The following is a 19,685-nucleotide window of genomic DNA, read 5'->3' as shown; positions in this document are numbered from 1 at the left end:
TGACTCCCTTCCTGCCTCTTCAATAGAAATACACTGACTCCCTTCCTGCCTCTTCAATAGAAATACACTGACTCCCTTCCTGCCTCTTCAATAGAAATACACTGACTCTCTTCCTGCCTCTTCAATAGAAATACACTGACTCCCTTCCTGCCTCTTTAATAGAAATACACTGACTCCCTTCCTGCCTCTTCAATATAAATACACTGACTCCCTTCCTGCCTCTTCAATATAAATACACTGACTCCCTTCCTGCCTCTTCAATAGAAATACACTGACTCCCTTCCTGCCTCTTCAATAGAAATACACTGACTCCCTTCCTGCCTCTTTAATAGAAATACACTGACTCCCTTCCTGCCTCTTCAATATAAATACACTGACTCCCTTCCTGCCTCTTCAATATAAATACACTGACTCCCTTCCTGCCTCTTCAATAGAAATACACTGACTCCCTTCCTGCCTCTTCAATAGAAATACACTGACTCCCTTCCTGCCTCTTCAATAGAAATACACTGACTCCCTTCCTGCCTCTTTAATAGAAATACACTGACTCCCTTCCTGCCTCTTTAATAGAAATACACTGACTCCCTTCCTGCCTCTTCAATAGAAATACACTGACTCCCTTCCTGCCTCTTCAATAGAAATACACTGACTCCCTTCCTGCCTCTTCAATAGAAATACACTGACTCCCTTCCTGCCTCTTCAATAGAAATACACTGACTCCCTTCCTGCCTCTTTAATAGAAATACACTGACTCCCTTCCTGCCTCTTCAATAGAAATACACTACTGGGGTCTAAACCTCCTCTACTGCCTTGTGTCTAAGAAGAAGCTGTCCAGGATGATAGTTCCCGTCCTGGCGTCTGTTCTCGTTACCAGTCTCCTGCAGTACAGGGAGGACACAGAGATGCTGTTAAAGGTGAGTAATCCTCTATGGTCCTCAAAGCCATATTTGTCTAGAAGATTTCCAGTTATTTCAATTAATGACACACGTTTTTTTTTTTACTAAATAGGGGTTCCAGGTGGCCCTCCGAATGCTGGATGCCTGCTCAGGGGCAGCAGGGGAGCTGCAGAGGGAAGGCTTTGACAGAGAGATCTTCCTCCAGCTCAAAGAAGGACCACCTGACCGGTGCAGCTACCCGGTAAGCCTGTGTGTTTCTGTGTGTCTGTTCTCATACTCTGTAATCCTTGGTCTTCTTCCTTCCTTACCCATCTCATAACTTCCCCTTCTCCCCCCATTCTCCCCCCACCTCTCTCTCTCTCTGTCTCTCTCTCATCTTTGTCTCTCTCTCTTCCTCTAGCTCTCCCAGCTGCGTAAGGCTGCATGCCTGGCCCTGTCCAAGATGTGTGGCGATGCAGAGCTGAGGTACAGTATGCTGGAGAAGGCCTGTAAGGACGGGGATGTGCTCATGGCTGAGTGTCTCATCCAGCTAGGAGCCGACATCAACAAGAAGACCAAGACCGAGTCGCTCATATACCAGGTCAGCAATGATCTCTATGGGGATCTGATGAAATGTGATTTGTGTGTGTGTGTACGTCTGTATGTGTATGTGTGTATGTACAGTTGAAGTTGGAAGTTTACATACACCTTAGCTAAATACATTTAAACTCAGTTTTTCACAATTCACGACATTCCCTGTCTTAGGTCAGTTAGGATCACCACTTTATTTTGAGGATGTGAAATGTCAGAATAATAGTAGAGAGAATGATTTATTTCAGCTTTTCTTTCATCACATTTCCAGTGGGTCAGAAGTTTACATGTACTCAATTAGTATTTGGTAGCATTGCCTTTAAATTGTTTAACTTGGGTCAAACATTTTGGGTAGCCTTCCACAAGCTTCCCACAATAAGTTGGGTGAATTTTGGCCCATTCCTCCTGACAGAGCTGGTGTAACTGAATCAGGTTTGTAGGCCTCCTTGCTTGCACACGCCTTTTCAGTTCTGCCCACACATTTTCTATGGGATTGAGGTCGGGGCTTTGTGATGGCCACTCTAATACCTTGACTTTGTTGTCCTTAAGCCATTTTACCACAACTTTGGAAGTATAGTTGGGGTCATTGTCCATTTGGAAGACCCATTTGCGAACAAGCTTTAACTTCCTGACTGATGTCTTGAGATGTTGCTTCAATATATCCACATAATTTTCCTGCCTCATGATGCCATCTATTTTGTGAAGTGCACCAGTCCCTCCTGCTTTTCAAAGCCGATCATTCAGAGTATCTCTACCGCTCCTGCTGTCTCTAGAGAGTTGAAAACAGCAGGTCTGGGACAGGTAGCATGTCCGGTGAACAGGTCAGGGTTTCATAGCCGCAGGCAGAACAGTTGAAACTGGAGCAGCAGCACGGCCAGGTGGACTGGGGACAGCAAGGAGGCATCAGGCCAGGTAGTCCTGAGGAATGGTCCTAAGGCTCAGGTCCTCTGAGAGAAAGAAAGAGAATTAGAGAGAGCATACTTAAATTTACACAGGACATCGGATAAGACAGGAGAAATACTCCAGATATAACAGACTGACCCTAGCCCCCCGACACATAAACTACTGCAGCATAAATACTGGAGGCTGAGACAGGAGGGGTCGGGAGACACTGTGACACTGTACCCCCAGACAGGACCAAACAGGCAGGATATAACTACACCCACTTTGCCAAAGCACAGCCCCCACACCACTAGACAGATATCTTCAACCACCAACTTACCATCCTGAGACAAGGCCGAGTATAGCCCACAAAGATCTCCGCCACGGCACAACCCAAGGGGGGGCACCAACCTGGATTGTTGGAAAAATTGTTGGATTGTTGGAAAAATTACTTGTGTCATGCACAAAGTAGATGTCCTAACTGACTTGCCAAATCTATAGTTTGTTAACAAGAAATTTGTGGAGTGGTTGAAAAACTAGTTTTAATGACTCCAACCTAAGTATATGTAAACCTCTGACTTCAGCTGTATGTACATTACCAGTCAATAGTTTGGACACACCTACTCATTCAAAGGTTTTTCTTTATATTTATTATTTTCTACATTTTGGAATAATAGTGAAGACATAAACTATGAAACAACACATGGAATCGTGAACTTATCCTTTGCAGCAGAGGTAACTCTGGGTCTTTCAGGCCCAAAACATTTTCTAAATTAGTTTCATTTTGGGAGCCCAGTTCCTAGGCTTCGCCCTTCGACCCCCCCCCCCCCCCCGCCTGCTCAACCACTTCCCCACTGCATCCCCTCCCAGGTGTGTGAGCAGGGCGGGCCTCTGCAGCTTGTGGTGCTGCTTCTCAGCCGAGGGGTCCATGAGCAGCACCTGCGTGGGGCCCTGGGGGCCAGCGTGCGTCGTGGGGACGGCCCTGCGGTCATCCAGCTACTGGGGCGTCTGGGGCTGGACCTGAACAACAATGCCCTCTGTCTGGGGGGGTTCAGGCTGGGTCGGGTGGATGCTGCCTGGCTCAGCCCCCTGCTCGCTGAACGAGGTCGCGCCAACAGTCTACCCTCCAGCACAAGTGAGTCTAGTCACTGATGCTGATTTCCAGTTATAGACTCTCCTTCTTAGATTCTCCTGTAGATCTCTATATCTTATTTGAAGGAAAGCTGTAACTATCATATTGCCTACACATTTCCAATCTAGAATGAATAGAACATTTATTTTGTTATGTACTGTACGTGTGCATATGTATTTGGGTTAAAAACCTGGGATAAAGGATGCGTGTTCTCTGTGTTGTGTTTTCAGGTAAGGGTGCGTGTTTAGCTCGGTACGTGTTATCCTTACAGAGGGGTAAGACGACCCCTACCCCCTCCACCCCCAGGTCTCTAGCTGACCCCTGCCTTACCTCTGGGTACATGTCAGACGAGAGTGATGACTCCAGCTTCCTGTCTTTAGAGGACAGTCTGGTCTTCAACGACGATATGGAGAGTGACGGTAAGGACCATGAGACACACAGAACAGCGCTCCTTGTCAACGTTCAAATCATGTTAATTTCAAACTTTTTACTCACTCTTGATAATCACAATGGAATCACTTGGTAAAAAATAACCACAAGTTAAACAAGGTTATTTGGTATCTAATAAACTCAGCAAAAAATAAACGTCCTCTCACTGTCAACTGCATTTATTTTCAGCAAACTCAACATGTGTAAATATTTGTATGAACATAACAAGATTCAACAACTGAGACATAAACTGAACAAGTTCCACAGACATGTGACTAACATAAATTGAATGAACAAAGGGGGGGTCAAAATCAAAAGTAACAGTCAGTATCTGGTGTGGCCACCAGCTGCATTAAGTACTGCAGTGCATCTCCTCATTTGCACCAGATTTGCCAGTTCTTGCTGTGAGATGTTCCCCCACTCTTCCACCAAGGCACCTGCAAATTCCCAGACATTTCTTGGGGGAATGGCCCTAGCCCTCACCCTCCGATCCAACAAGTCTCCGATGTGCTCAATGGGATTGAGATCCGGGCTCTTCGCTGGCCATAGCACGGAATCACGCACAGAACGAGCAGTATGGCTGGTGATATTGTCATGCTGGAGGGTCATGTCAGGATGAGCCTGCAGGAAGGGTACCACGAGGGAGGAGGATGTCTTCCCTGTAACGCACAGCGTTGAGATTGCCTGCAGTGACAACAAGCTCAGTCCGATGATGCTGTGACACACCGCCCCAGACCATGACGGACCCTCCACCTCCAAATCGATCCCACCCCAGAGTACAGGCTTCGGTGTAACGCTCATTCCTTTGATGATAAACGCAAATCTGACCATCACCCCTGGTGAGACAAAACCGTGACTCATCAGTGAAGAGCACTTTATGCCGGTCCTGTCTGGTCCAGCGACAGTGGGTTTGTGCCCATAGGCAACGTTGTTGCCGTTGATGTCTGGTGAGGACCTACCTTACAACAGGCCTACAAGCCCTCAGTCCAGCCTCTCTCAGCCTATTGCGGACAGTCTGAGCACTGATGGAGGGATTGTGCGTTCCTGGTGTAACTCGGGCAGTTGTTGTTGCCATCCTGTACCTGTCCCGCAGGTGTGATGTTTGGATGTACCGATCCTGTGCAGGTGTTGTTCCACGTGGTCTGCCATAGCTGTCCGTCCTGTCTCACTGTAGCGCTGTCTTAGGCGTCTCACAGTACGTACATTGCAATTTATTGCCCTGGCCACATCTGCAGTCCTCATGCCTCCTTCCAGCATGCCTATGGCACGTTCACACAGATGAGCAGGGACCCTGGGCATCTTTATTTTGGTGTTTTTCACAGTCAGTAGAAAGGCCTCCTTTTTAGTGTCCTAAATTTTCATAACTGTGACCTTAATTGCCTACCGTCTGTAAGCAGTTAGTGTGTTAACGACCGTTCCACAGGTGCATGTTCATTAATTGTTGAATTGGACCGTGTTTAAACCCTTTACAATGAAGATCTGTGAAGTTAGTTTGATTATTACGAATTGTCTTTGCAAGACAGGGTCCTGAAAAAGGGACATTTCTTTTTTTGCTGAGATTATAATAGCTAATTTGGTGACTGTTAATTATTGGCCACAGTTGCCTTATTTTGGGAATGTCTTGCTTACTGGATGTCTCCTTATTTTCACAGGAAGTGATTCACTTTCGTTGGCACTGTCCCCCATGTCCACCAATGATTTGTCAGAGGAGTGGAAGGCAGGGTCACAGAAGAGGAAGAACGGGCGTCGCAGGCACTTTAGCTCCGAGGTGGGCTATCTTCTTTACGACCAATAGAAATATTGTTTATTTTTGAACTTACTCTATTTTAGAGAAAAAACTTAACTGTCCCCCTCTCTCTTTCTTGCTCTCTCGCTATCTTTCAATAAATTAATTAATTAAGATATGTGCCAATCAATTTACCAATTAACCAATTAATTTACTAACCAATCAAACAGTCCTGTATCCATCCGAAGGGAGTCCAGGGTGAGGTTGAGCTCAACGAGCCACTTCAGAGGAGGTATGGCAGGACAACCCCTAACCAGAAAGGTACTTACAGTACATTAGTTTTACTTGCCCTTGTTCAAAATATCAATGGTATCATATCAATGGTAATCCAATTTTTCTATTGTTTCTACTGCAGGTATTCACTCCCCAGTCTTGAGCTCTGGGTATAACTCCTCCCCTCTGGTCGGGGACAGAGAGTGGATCCGCCTGCTGGACCTATCCGGGAATGAGCTGGACTCTGTGTCGTGTTTGTTGGGCGAGGGTTCTGTCCGACAGCAGCTGGAGCACCTGTATCGACTAGACTTGAGCCAGAACAGCCTATCAGAGTTCCCCTCTGAGCTGTGTGAGGTGTGGGGTCTGTTCAGAATGCTTCAATGTTGAATAGATGATGCAAAATGTAAAAATGGTGGGGAATTCAATGTTCGGTTAATCTACAGAATCTTGTCAGTATCTAAAAAAAATATTCATCATTTTATATAATTTATTGTTGCGATAGTTTATTTAATACTTCAAAATAATAATAATTATACTTCTTAGAGCTTGAAGAGTCTGACACGTCTGGATCTCCAAGGCAACCAGTTGCAGTCGTTGCCGGCGGAGCTTCTGGCCCTGCCCTCACTGACCATGCTCAACGTGTCACGTAACTGTGTCGGCCCGCTTCTGACCCTTGACCCCGCCATCACCTGCCCGTCGCTACGGCAACTCAACCTGTCCTACAACCACATCACCACCTTCCCCCACCAGCTGGGCCGGGCCATGGAGCGACTGGAGGAGCTGTCCCTAGAGGGGTATGATGGGAAATGGAGTTCTTTGGATCACTGCTGAATGTTTTACTTTAGCTGTGTAATAGGCACAAAATTATATTATAAATAATTACAAAGCAGGAATTGGTGTTTAGTTTTTGTCAAACATGTACATTTTACCCATCTGGCACTAGACAGGTTCAATTAAATCCTCAAAATATTTGAAAGAAAACTACTCTGATTTGAACCCAAGTATGTGACATAAAATATCATAAATATAACTTTGTCTCTACACCTTTTCCTCTCCTGTAGGAACAGAATGAGTGAGCTGTGGTCTCCTCTGTATCTTCTGGAGATGAAGCTCCTAGACATCAGTAAGAACAGTGTGGAGAGCATCTCACGTGACTTCCTGTCTGGCTGCCCCAAACTAGAGAACTTCAGTGCTTGTACCAACCATCTCAGTAAGTACATGGTAACGCAGTTACTTACTTAATCCTTTTTAATGCTGACAGAACATGGGGTCTGTACTAGTTCTCCAAATGCTGTCATACAATGGATTATTATTTGGTACTATTATTAGGCATATCTGTGAAAGTCATTCAAGTCAAACTGATTTCTAGAAAAAGTATTGCCAGACAACCTAATAAATGTTGTTAATTCTAGATAAACAGTTAATTTGTGTATGTAGCGACATAAGAACATATTCATTGTAATGACATTGTGTTTTGTGTTTCTGCTGTCATAGGTTCGCTGTCACATCTTCCCTCAAAGATAACAACTCTGAAGTTATCACATAACAGTTTCACTACCATTCCTCAAGCCGTTCTGGATCTTCCAAAGTAAGTTTGATGTTTTAGTGAAGGCAACTACATTGTTGTAGAAGGCGTTTATTAGTTAACTATTATTTGAGTAAAAACTGCTTATTAGTGTGCAAAAATGTATCTGGCTTGAGATTCAGTACGACTCATCCTTGCTTTTTCTTTGCTTTCAGCTTACGGTCCGTGGATATGAGGACCAATGACATCACAGTTTTACCGGGGCCGTGCGCCTGGGCATCGGTCAACCTGCGGGAGCTCATGTTCAGTCAGAACCGCATCGGAGTGCTGGACCTGAGTGGACCTGAAGTTTACAAGTGGGCCAGACTGGAGAAACTACACCTGAGTGACAATAAGCTCACAGAGGTCAGCATTTATTTATTCATCTTATTAATATTTCATTAACATGGTCATTTAGCAGACGCCAAAGTGACTGACAGTGATCACACGTGTCACAATAAGTATGTGACATTTGTTAGCACCAGGCACTCTAACTAACTGCCATTAAAACGGTCGTATATGGTGAACAGGGACAATACAGTACTCAATGCTTCTCACACCTCCATCATAAACTGCATGTTCTCTCTAGAACAGGTCTCTTGTAAAATATATGTTATCTCAAGGAGAATAAAAAGGTTACATAAAATGTATTTAAAAATAGTACATTTCCTATCAGTAGTATTATTGACCTTTTCACCCCTGTCTGTTTCAGGTCCCTCCTCAGATCGGCCTGCTGGAGGAGCTGACCTCTCTCGACTTGAGCCGTAATGGCGGCCTGCGCTCCTTCCCTGACGAGATGGGCAAGCTGAGCCGGCTGTGGGACTTGCCACTGGATGGCCTGCGCCTCAGCCTGGATCTCAAGCACATTGGCAACAAGACCAAAGACATAGTCAGGTGAATGTCTGCAAAGAAATGCTTACTTGCAGGTTCCTTCTCGACAATGAAACAACAATAAGAAAGAAGAAAATATCAGAATACGAACATAAAGTCAGGCTCAAAATAATACATATTTTAGCATAAGTATAATACAGGAAGGCACCATTTATAGTCCAATATTTAGTTGTGTTTTGGGGAAGGGAGGGGTGGGAGGCAGTGTATAAACTGAGCAGTATAATGGTAGCAGCAGTTGTGATGTGTGTGTAGCATGAATGTGTGTGTGCTAAGTTATGGAGAATCAGAGCAGGTGGTCAGGCCAGTTCATGTGTTCAGCAGTCTGATGTCTTGTAGATAGCCTGTTGGTTTCAGACCTCATGATCCGATACCGTCTGAACGACGGAAAGGGAGAGAACAGCTTGTGACTGGGCTGTGTGGGGTCCTTGATGATGCTGTGGGCCTTCCTCAGGCACCGTTCTGAGTAGATGACCTGAATGGGTGGGAGCACGGTCCCAGTGATGTACTGGGCCGTCTTCACCACCCCCTGGAGGGCCTTGTGGTCGTTGATGGAGCAATTCCCATTCTAGGCCGTGGTACAACCGGTCAGGATGCTCTCAATGGTGCACATGGTTTCCAGGTGTTTGTGAGCCCTTCTCTCCTTAGGATTGAGGTCAGGGCTTTGGGATGGACACTCCAATACCTTGACTTTGTAGTCCTTAAGCCATTTTGCCACAACTCTAGAAGTATGCTTGGGGGTCATTGTCCATTTGGAAGACCCATTTGCGACCAAGCTTTAACTTTCTGACTGATGTCTTGAGATGTTGCTTCAATATATCCACGTACTTTTCCTACCTCATGATTCCATCTATTTTGTGAAGTGCACCAGGCCCTCCTGCAGCAAAGCACCCCCACAACATGATGCTACCACCCCCGTACTTCACAGTTGGGATGGTGTTCTTCGGCTTGCACGCCTCCTCCTTCTTCCTCCAAACATAACAATGGTCATTATGGCCAAACAGTTCTATTTTTGTTTCATCAGACTAGAGGACATTTCTCCAAAAAGTACGATCTTTGTCCCCATGTGCAGTTGAAAACCGTAGTCTGGCTTTTTTATGGCGGTTTTGGAGCAGCGGCTTCTTCCTTGCTGAGCGGCCTTTCAGGTTATGTCGATATAGGACTCGTTTTACTGTGGATATAGATACTTTTGTACCTGTTTCCTCCAGCATCTTCACATGGTTCTTTGCTGTTGCTCTGGGATTGATTTGCACTTTTCGCACCAAAGTATGTTCATCTCTAGGAGACAGAACGCATCTCCTTCCTGAGCGGTATGACGGCTGCGTGGTCCCTTGGTGTTTAACTTGCGTACTATTGTTTGTACAGATGAACGTGGTACCTTCAGGCGTTTGGAAATTGCTCCCAAGGATGAACCAGATTTGTGGAGGACCAGAATTTTTTTTCAGGTCTTGGCTGATTTCTTTTGATTTTCCCATGATGTCAAGCAAAGAGGCACTGAGTTTGAAGGTAGGCCTTGAAATACATTGACAGGTACACCTCCAATTGACTCAAATGATGTAAATTAGCCTATCAGAAGCTTCTAAAGCCATGACATCATTTTCTGGAATTTTCCAAGCTGTTTAAAGGCACAGTCAGCTTAGTGTATGTAAACTTCTGACCCACTGGAGTTGTGATACAGTGAATAATAAATGAAACAATCTGTCTGTAAACAATTGTTGGAGAAATTACTTGTGTCATGCGCAACTAGGAGTGGTTGAAAAATGAGTTTTAATGACTCCAACCTAACCTGTATGTAAACTTCCGACTTCAACTGTAGTGTCATACCAAAGAAGACAAGGCTGTAATCGCTGCCAAAGGTGCTTCAACAAAGTACTGAGTAAAGGGACTGAATACTTATGTAAATGTGATATTTCAGTTTTCTATTATACATTTTTCTAAGCAATTTTCGCTTTGTCATTAAATGGTATTGTATGTAGATTGGTGAGGGAAAAAACAATTGAATCAATTTTAGTATATGGCTGTAATGTAACAAAATGTGGAAAAAGTCAAGGGGTCTGAATACTTTCTGAATGCACTGCATTCCTCAATGTTGATGTTGAGTCCTGTTTGGATGAATCTTTGAACATTATTCCAATCAACATTCTTAAAACAATCCTACAGTATTGGGGACGATGGCTTTGTAAGCTTCACAGATGTTTGTGTATACATGGTCAAGCATGCTGGATCCTCTTTGGGCAAGATACATGTTGGCGAAAAACAAAACATGTTTTGACATTTAACCCAAAAAGCAATGCTATCTGTCAGAGGGAATTCTGAATGAACAGGTGGTGGCTTTTGATAGGTTTGTATTTGCTCCAGATTTCCCCTTTCAAACAAAAGCCTAATCCCGTTCACAAAACTCTCCCAAATAAATCACTCTCTCCTGTATCCTGTAACTCAGGTTCCTCCAGCAGCGTCTGAAGAAAGCCGTTCCGTACTACCGGATGAAGCTGATTGTGGTTGGGAACGCCGACAGTGGTAAGACTGCTCTAATCCGACAGCTGATGAAGCTCAAGCGTTCTCAGTGGCAGATGGAGCGGCCCATCGCTGGGATCGATGTCAGAGATTGGACCATCCGGGACCGGGATAAGAAGAACATGGTGCTCAACGTCTGGGACTTCTCAGGTGGGTCAACCGTCTACTTCCAACTGTGACATCTGGTCTGGATACTTACTAGTGATGTGGGATATTTTTTTTTGAGTTGCATATCACGATATTATTTTGGACGATATTATGTTGATACATTAAATCAAATTGTATTTGTAACATGCGCCGAATACAACAAGTGTAGTACTTACAGTGAAATGCTTACTTAAAAGCCCTTAACCAACGATGCAGTTTTAAGAAAATACCTTAAAAAGTAAGAGATAAGAAAAACAAATAATTAAAGAGCAGCAGTGAATAACAGTAGCAGGGCGATATACAGGGGGTACCGGTACAGAGTCAACGTGGAGACGATATACAGGGGGTACCGGTACAGAGTCAACGTGGAGGCGATATACAGGGGGTACCGGTACAGAGTCAACGTGGAGGCGATATACAGGGGGTACCGGTACAGAGTCAACGTGGAGGCGATATACAGGGGGTACCGGTACAGAGTCAACGTGGAGGCGATATACAGGGGGTACCGGTACAGAGTCAATGTGGAGGCGATATACAGGGGGTACCGGTACTGTGTCAATGTGGAGGCGATATACAGGGGGTACCGGTACAGAGTCAACGTGGAGGCGATATACAGGGGGTACCGGTACAGAGTCAACGTGGAGGCGATATACAGGGGGTACCGGTACTGTGTCAATGTGGAGGCGATATACAGGGGGTACCGGTACAGAGTCAATGTGGAGGCTATATACAGGGGGTACCGGTACTGTGTCAATGTGGAGGCGATATACAGGGGGTACCGGTACAGAGTCAACGTGGAGGCGATATACAGGGGGTACCGGTACTGTGTCAATGTGCGGGGGCACCGGTGTCGAGGTACTTGAGATAATTATGCACATGCAGGTAGGGTTGTTTAAAGTGGCAGAGAGAACAGTTTATGACTAGGGTGGCTGGGCTGGAGTCTTTGACGATTTTTAGGGCCTCCCTCTGACACTGCCTGGTATAGAGGTCCTGGATGGCAGGGAGCTTGGCCCTGTTGATGTACTGGGCTGTACGCACTACCCTCTGTAGTGCCATATCAGGCAGTGATGCAACCTGTCAGGATGCTCTCGATGGTGGAGCTGTAAAATCTTTTGAGGATCTGAGGACCCATGCCAAATCTTTTCAGTCTCCTGAGGGGGAATAGGTTTTGTCGTGCCCACTTCACGACTGTCTTGGTGTGCTTGGACAATGTTAGTTTGTTGTTGATGTGGATGCCAAGGAACTTGAAGCTCTCAACCTGCTCCACTACAGCCCCGTCGATGAGAATGGAGGCGTGCTCGGTCCTCTTTTTCCTGTAGTCCACAATCATCTCCTTTGTCTTGATCACGTTGAGGGAGAGGTTGTTGTCCTTGCACCACATGGTCAGGTCTCTGACCTTCCTATAGGCTGTCTCATCGTTGTCAGTGATCAGGCTTACCACTGTTGTGTCATCAGCAATGATGGTGTTGGAGTTGTGCCTGGCCATGCAGTCATGAGTGAACAGGGAGTACAGGAGGGGACTGAGCACGCACTCCTGAGGGGCCCCCGTGTTGAGGATCAGTGTGGCGGATGTATTGTTACCTACCCTGACCACCTGGCGGCAGCCCGTCAGGAAGTCTAGGATCCAGTTGCAGAGGTAGGTGTTTAGTCCCAGGGTCTTTAGATTAGTGATGAGCTTTGAGGGAACCATGGTGTTGAAAGCTGAGCTGTAGTCAATGAACAACATTCTCACATAGGTGTTCCTTTTGTCCAGGTGGGAAAGGGCAGTGTGGAGTGCGATAGAGATTGCATCATCTGTGGATCTGTTGGTGCGATATGCAAATTGGAGTGGGTCTAGGGTTTCTGGGATAATGGTGATGATGTGAGCTATGACTAGCCTTTCAAAGCATTTCATGGCCACAGACGTGAAACTTGACCCCAAGTATCGCTTTTGCCTGGTAGCATTAGCTAGCCCTAGTCGGGTAAAACGGCTCAATCTCTGGTATTTTTCATCCTGTAGCTTGTTCTCCGTCTTCTTTTTAAATAGTGAGTCATGTTTTCAGCACTTTTATTTCCGTGACTGAAACTCATTTTCTCACACTCTCTGGTCTCTCTGCAGCAGACATACTGTTTGGAACATCAAATCACAATAACGAATCACAAGCCTTCAAAGTATTCATACCCCTTGACTTAAGGCAAATTTGGTTGTGTTACAACCTGAAATCAAAATGGATTCTTTTTTCTCACCTATCTACACACAATAGACCATAATGACAGTGAAAATATGTTTTTTTTTTAGTTTTTGCACATTTTATTGAAAATGAAATACAGAAATATCTAATTAACATAATTATTCACACCCCTGAGTCAATACATGTTAGAATCACCTTTGTCAGGAGTTACAGCTGTGAGTCTTTCTGGGTAAGTCTCTAAGAGCTTTGAACAACTGGATTGTATAATATTTGCACATTATTATTTTTTAAATTCTTCAAGCTCTGTCAAGTTGGTTGTTGATCATTGCTCGACAACCTTTTAAGTCTTGCCATAGATTCACAAGCAGATTTTAGTCAAAACTGTAACTTGGCCACTCAGGAACATTCAATGTTGTCTTGGTAAGCAACTCCAGTGTATATTTGGCCTTGTGTTTTAGGTTATTGTGCTGCTGAAAGGTGAATTTTTCTCCCAGTGTCTTTTGGAAAGCAGACTGAACAAGGTTTTCCTCTAGGATATTGCCTGTGCTTAGCTCTATTCCATTTCTTTGCATCCTAAAAATGGCAAGCATACCCATAACATGATGCAGCCTCCACCATGCTTCAAAATATGAAGAGTTGTAGTCAGTGATGTGTTGGATTTGCACCAAACATAATGCTCTGTATTCAGGACATAAAGTTAATTTCTTTGCCACATTTATTGCAGTATTACTTTATGCATCCTGTGTGCAACAATGCACTGCTTTGGAATATTTTTTCTCTGTACAGGCTTCCTTTTCACGTGTCATTTAGGTTAGTATTGTGGAGTAACTACAATGTTGTTGATCCATCCTCAGTTCTCCTATCACAACGATTAAACGATTAACTAACTGTTAACGTCACCACTGGCCTCATACAATCCCTTTCCTTTCCTTTCCTTCCTCTCCAGCAACTGAGTTAGGAAGGACACCTGTATATTTGTAGTTACTGGTTGTATTGATACATCATCCATAGTGTAATTAATACCTTCCCAATGCTCAAAGGGATATTAAATTTTTGCTTTTTCACCCATCTACCAATAGGTGTCGTCTTTGGTTGAATCTGTGTTTGAAAATGAGGTAGTCATTCAAAACCCATGTTAAACACTATTATTGAACACAGTGTGTGTCCATGCAAGTTCTAATGTGACTTGTTAAGCACATTTTTACTACTGAACTTATTTAGGCCGTAAAAGGGGTTGAATACTTGACTCAAGATATTTCAGCTTTTCATTTTTAATTAATTTGTAAAAAAAAAAAATTCCACTTTGGGGTATTGGGGGTGTAGGCCTGTGACACAATCTCAATGTAATATTTTTTAAATTCAGGCTGTAACACAATAAAATGTGGGAAAAAATGTTAAAGGGTATGAATACTTTATGAAGGCAGTGCCTCCGTAAAGAATTCAGATGACTCCTTTTTCCACGTTTTGTTGGGTTACAGCCTTATTCTGAAATTGATTAAATGTTTTTTTCCCTTCTCATCAATAAACACAATACCCATAGAGACAAAGCAAAAACAGGTTTTAGAAATGTTTGCTAATTTATTACAATTGAAATACTGAAATATCACATTTACAAGTCTTCTTGGGTATGACGCTACAAGCTTGTATTTGTGGAGTTTCTCCCATTCTTCTCTGCAGATCCTCTCAAGCTCTGTCAGGTTGGATGGGGAGCGTCGCTGCACAGCTATTTTCAGGTCTCTCCAGAGATGTTAGATCGGGTTCAAGTCAGGGGTCTGGCTGAGCCACTTAAGGACATTCAGAGACTTGTCGCGAAGCCACTCCTGTGTTATCTTGGCTGTGTGCTATGGGGCAGGTTTTGTCAGGATTGAGGGGAAAATTAACGGCGCAAAATACACAGATCCTTGATGAAAACCTGCTCAGGACCTCGGACTGGGGCAAAGGTTCACCTTCCAGCAGGACAACAATCCTAAGCACACAGCCAAGACGACGCAGGAGTAGCTTCATTACAAGCCTCTGAATGTCCTTGGGTGGGCCAGCCAGAGCCCGGACTTGAACCCGATCGAACATCTCTGGAGAGATCTGAAAATAGTTGTGCACACCAAATACAGGTGTGCCAAGCTTTTAGCGTCCTACCCAAGAAGACTCAAGGCTGTAATCGCTGCCTAAGATGCTTCAGCAAAGTACTGAGTAAAGGGTCTGAATACTTAAGTTAATGTTGATTTCAGTTTTTTTTTAATCAGTACAACAATTTTAAAAAACTATTTTTGCTTTGTCATTATGGGGTATTGTGTGTAGAATTTTATTTTAGAATAGGGTTGTTACGTTACAATGTGGAAAAAGTCAAGGGGTCTGAATACTTTCCAAATGCACTGTAAGTTTGGGTTTCACGGTCTGGATCTTGGACTTCAAGTCATTGAGTCTTGAAGGTTTTATTCTGGCGGTCTTGACCCTCTCTCTGCTCTTTGTTCAGGTGGGGAGGAGTTCAGTGGTTCTCACCCCCACTTCCTTACCCCCCGGGCCCTCTACCTGGTTGTGTACGACCTCAGTAAGGGGGCTGCCCAGGTGGACGCGCTCAAACCCTGGCTCTTCAACATCAAGGTGAGTCACACCCATACCTTTTGTAAATGTTTTGTTGTTTTTTGTCACTGTTGCGAGTGCATACATTTTCGTACACACAACTGGAAGTAGTAGTTTTTACATTGCAAATAGTCTGGTGTGGTGCAATGCAAATATTCTGGGGTAGCCTTTTGACTAGATGTTCAGGAGTCTTATGGCTTGGGGGTATAAGCAGTTTAGAAGCCTCTTGGGCCTCCAGTACCGCTGTGGACTAATAACCTAATAAAAGAATGGACGAGAGGTCCTGGACCTGAAGAACAGCTTGCATTTCTCCCACAGTCAGCTCGATGAGTTTAGACTGGAGAATGGCAATTAATTAATTAATTAATTTAGGAAATTGCTTCTTCCAATTATTGATAAACATGCACCTGTTAAGAAACTGACTGTTAGAACTGTTAAGGCTCCATGTATTGATAAGGAATTTAAATATGGTTGAAAGAGATGGGGCAAATGTAGTGGCTAATAAGTCAGTGCACGTCTGGCTTACTGCAAACTGAGAAATTATGTGACTAAACTCAACAAAAAGATAAAGAAACTGTAGTATGAAGCCAAGATCAATTAAATAAAGAATAATGGAGAAAAAAAACTTGAGTACTTTATATGAAATTAGACAAATTCAACTCCATCTTTCATCCAATCAGAAGGCATATTCATCAAAAACTTTGGTTGCCAATTATTTTAATGATTACTTAATTGGCAAAATTAAGCAGTAAATGCCAACAACAAACAGTGAGCCATCGTACTCATGTATAAAGAAAAATGTAATAATGAAAGAAAAGCATTGCAAATTAGAATTTTGTAGATTTAGTATGGGAGTGGTGGAAAAATCAATCAATAATGACAAACCTGGCATTGACAACTTAGATGGAAAGCTATGGAGGATGGTAGCTGACTCTATAGCCACTCCTATCTGTCATATCTTTAATCTGAGCCTAGAGGAAAGTCGGTCATTCCGCTACCCAAGAGTGGTAAAGCAGCATTTAATGGTTCTAACAGCAGACCTATCAGCTTGCTGCCAACTCTTAGCAAACTGTTGTAAAAAATTGTGTTTGACCAAATACAATGCTACTACTCTGTAAACAAATTAACAATTTAACAATTAACAATTAACATTATCAGAATGCTTATAGAGATAAGCACTCATGTAATGCATTGACACAAATTACTGATGATTGGTTGAAAGAAATTGAAAATAAATAGATATTGAGAGCTGTACTGTTAGATTTCAGTGCAGCCTTTGATACTATTGACCATAACCTGTTGAGAAAACGAATGTCTTGGATTCAGAGCTCTCTATCTAATAGCACTCAGAGGGTTTTCTTTAATGGGAGCTTCTCTGTCAAACAAGTGTGGTGTACCGCAAGACACCTCTCTAGGCCCTCCTCTCTTTTCTATTTTTACCAATGACCTGCCACTGGCATTTAACAAAGCAGGTGTGTCCATGTTTGCTGATGATTCAACCATTAACGCATCAGCAACCACAGCTAATGAAGTCACTGAAACCCTTAACAAAGAGTTGGAGTCTGTTTCGGAATGGGTGGCCAGTAATAAACTGGTCCTGAACATCTCTAAAACTAAGAGCGTTGTATTTGGTACAAATCATTCCCTAAGTTCTAGACCTCAGCTGAATCTCCTAATGAATGGTGTGGCTGTTGAACAAGTTGAGTAAACTAAATTACTTGGGTGTTAACTTTAGTTTCTGAACAGTCATGGTCAAAACATATAGATTCAATGGTTGTGAAGATAGGGAGAGGTCTGTCCGTAATAAAGAGATGCTCTGCTTTCTTGACACCACACTCCACAAAGCACGTCCTGCAGGCTTTAGTTTTAGCTTATCTTGATTATTGTCCAGTCATATGGTCAAGTGATGCAAAGAAAGACCTAGATAAGCTGCAGCTGGCCCAGAACAGAGCGGCAAGTCTTGTCATCACAGGGCTAGTATTAATACTACGCATACCAGTCTCTCGACTAAGAGTTCAGAAAAGACTGACTGCGTCACTTCATGTTTTTATAAGAAACATCGTTTCAAATAATTTGCATCGTCAAATTACACACCGCACTGACACACACACTTATCCCATCAGACATGGCACCAGGGGTCTTTTCACAGTCCCCAGGTCCAAAACAAATTCAAGGAAACATACAGTATTATACAGAGCCATGAGTGGATGTAACACCCGTCTTATATAGCGCAGAGTGAAGAGCAAACCTGGTTTCAAAAGACAATGTGACACCTCATTGCACAACACCTCTCGCCCATGTGACCTACTTGTTGTGTGTATGTACTGACATGTATGTGTAACTGATAGACGCATACAAACACACTAAATGTTTATGTTTTTAGACATATGTAAATTGTAAAGTATTTTGTCTGTAACATATTTTTTCAGTAAGTAAGACCAGTAAGACTAGCTGTCGCCATTGGTGTCAGCAAATCTGGAACCTAATAAATCAAAAATGTAATCTCGAATGCTTTCATTTACTATTCCACCATAATACTATATCTTACCATGTTTGTCCATCTGTCTGTGTAGGCGGTGGCCCCCCTGTCACCAGTCATCCTGGTGGGGACACACACAGACGTGAGCGAGGACCTCCAGCTGCAGGCTTGCCTGGATAAGATCCGCCAGGAGCTCCTCAACCACCAAGGCTTCCCTGCTATCCGGGACTACCACATGGTGGCGGTGTGCGAGGACTCGGACTCCATCGGCAGACTCCGCAAGGCTATCGCCAGGGAGGTCGCCAACTTCAAGGTAGCTAGTGTTGTTAGCCCTAATGTTTACGTCATTTAGACTAGCCAGAATTTCCACTGATGTTCCACATATACCATCATCCCAAGCTCTAGCTTGCCTAAAAGGACAATCCTTGACAGCTTTGTTAGTACCTTTGACTTATTTCAATGGTCCACGTAAGTTCCATACACAGCACTGTGTGCAAAGCCACTATACCTTTTAGTGACCATCCACACCCCTTTCACTCCCGCTCTCTCTCCACAGATCCAAGGGCAGCTGGTGATGGGGCAGCTGGTCCCAGAAAGCTATTTGGAGCTGGAGAGAAGGGTGCTGCTGGAGAGGGCCAGGGTGCCGGGGGAGTTCCCCGTGCTCAGACACCAATACCTGCTACAGCTCATCCAGGAGAGCCAGATACAGCTGGAGGAGGCTGAGCTACCCCACGCTGTTCACTTCCTCAGCGAGGCCGGTCAGTGGGGTGGGGTGTGTGTGTGTGTGTAATTGGTTTCTTCATTAATGTGTTGGAATCCCTGGTCATAATTGTGCTGGTGCTATGGTCTTCACAACGTAGGAGAACGTAGGAAATTATCTCAGCAAAAAAAGAAACAGCACTTTTTCAGGACCCTGTCTTTCAAATAATTTGTAAAAATCCAAATAACTTCACAGCTCTTCATTGTAAAGGGTTTAAACACTTTCCCATGCTTGTTCAATGAACCATAAACAATTAATGAACATGCACCTGTGGAACGGTTGTTAACACACTAACAGCTTACAGACGATAGGTAATTAAGGTCACAGTTATGAAAACTTAGGACACTAAAGAGGCCTTTCTACTGACTCTGAAAAACACCAAAAGAAAGATGCCCAGGGTCCCTGCTCATCTGCGTGAATGTGCCTTAGGCGTGCTGCAAGGAGGCATGAGGACTGCAGATGTGGCCAGGGCAATATATTGCAATGTACGTACTATGAGACGCCTGAGACAGCGCTACAGGGAGACAGACAGAACGGACAGCTGATGGTCCTCGCAGTGGCAGACCACGTTTAACAACACCTGCACAGGATCGGTACTGCCGAACGTCACACCTGCGGAACAGGTACAGGATGGCAACAACAACTGCCCGAGTTACACCAGGAACCCACAATCCCTC

At 44.0% G+C, this 19,685-nt stretch overlaps 1 protein-coding gene across 3 annotated transcripts in view; it reads left to right on the top strand.

Moving 5' to 3' along the window:
• Positions 1-19,685, top strand: part of lrrk2 (leucine-rich repeat kinase 2) — a 56,980-nt gene that overhangs the window by 14,107 nt on the left and 23,188 nt on the right. For all 3 annotated transcript variants that reach the window (XR_005038802.1, XM_036958992.1, XM_036958987.1), the window contains exons 16-32: positions 775-914; positions 1,009-1,137; positions 1,297-1,476; positions 3,219-3,483; positions 3,711-3,899; positions 5,562-5,677; positions 5,866-5,956; positions 6,051-6,262; positions 6,452-6,702; positions 6,970-7,118; positions 7,403-7,496; positions 7,649-7,838; positions 8,185-8,366; positions 10,801-11,024; positions 15,663-15,790; positions 18,343-18,561; positions 18,805-19,006. Coding sequence is in view for 2 of the 3 variants with exons in the window: in XM_036958992.1 (XP_036814887.1) it covers positions 775-914; positions 1,009-1,137; positions 1,297-1,476; positions 3,219-3,483; positions 3,711-3,899; positions 5,562-5,677; positions 5,866-5,956; positions 6,051-6,262; positions 6,452-6,702; positions 6,970-7,118; positions 7,403-7,496; positions 7,649-7,838; positions 8,185-8,366; positions 10,801-11,024; positions 15,663-15,790; positions 18,343-18,561; positions 18,805-19,006 (2,961 nt within the window). In the remaining variant the exon portion in view is untranslated. The remainder of the gene's footprint in view (positions 1-774; positions 915-1,008; positions 1,138-1,296; positions 1,477-3,218; positions 3,484-3,710; positions 3,900-5,561; positions 5,678-5,865; positions 5,957-6,050; positions 6,263-6,451; positions 6,703-6,969; positions 7,119-7,402; positions 7,497-7,648; positions 7,839-8,184; positions 8,367-10,800; positions 11,025-15,662; positions 15,791-18,342; positions 18,562-18,804; positions 19,007-19,685) is intronic.

This window comes from Oncorhynchus mykiss, chromosome 2, assembly GCF_013265735.2.
Source record: "Oncorhynchus mykiss isolate Arlee chromosome 2, USDA_OmykA_1.1, whole genome shotgun sequence".
In the NCBI taxonomy this organism is placed as follows: Eukaryota; Metazoa; Chordata; class Actinopteri; order Salmoniformes; family Salmonidae; genus Oncorhynchus; species Oncorhynchus mykiss.
The sequence above is the reverse complement of the archived record's forward strand: the minus strand, read 5'-3'. Positions and strand labels throughout refer to the sequence as shown.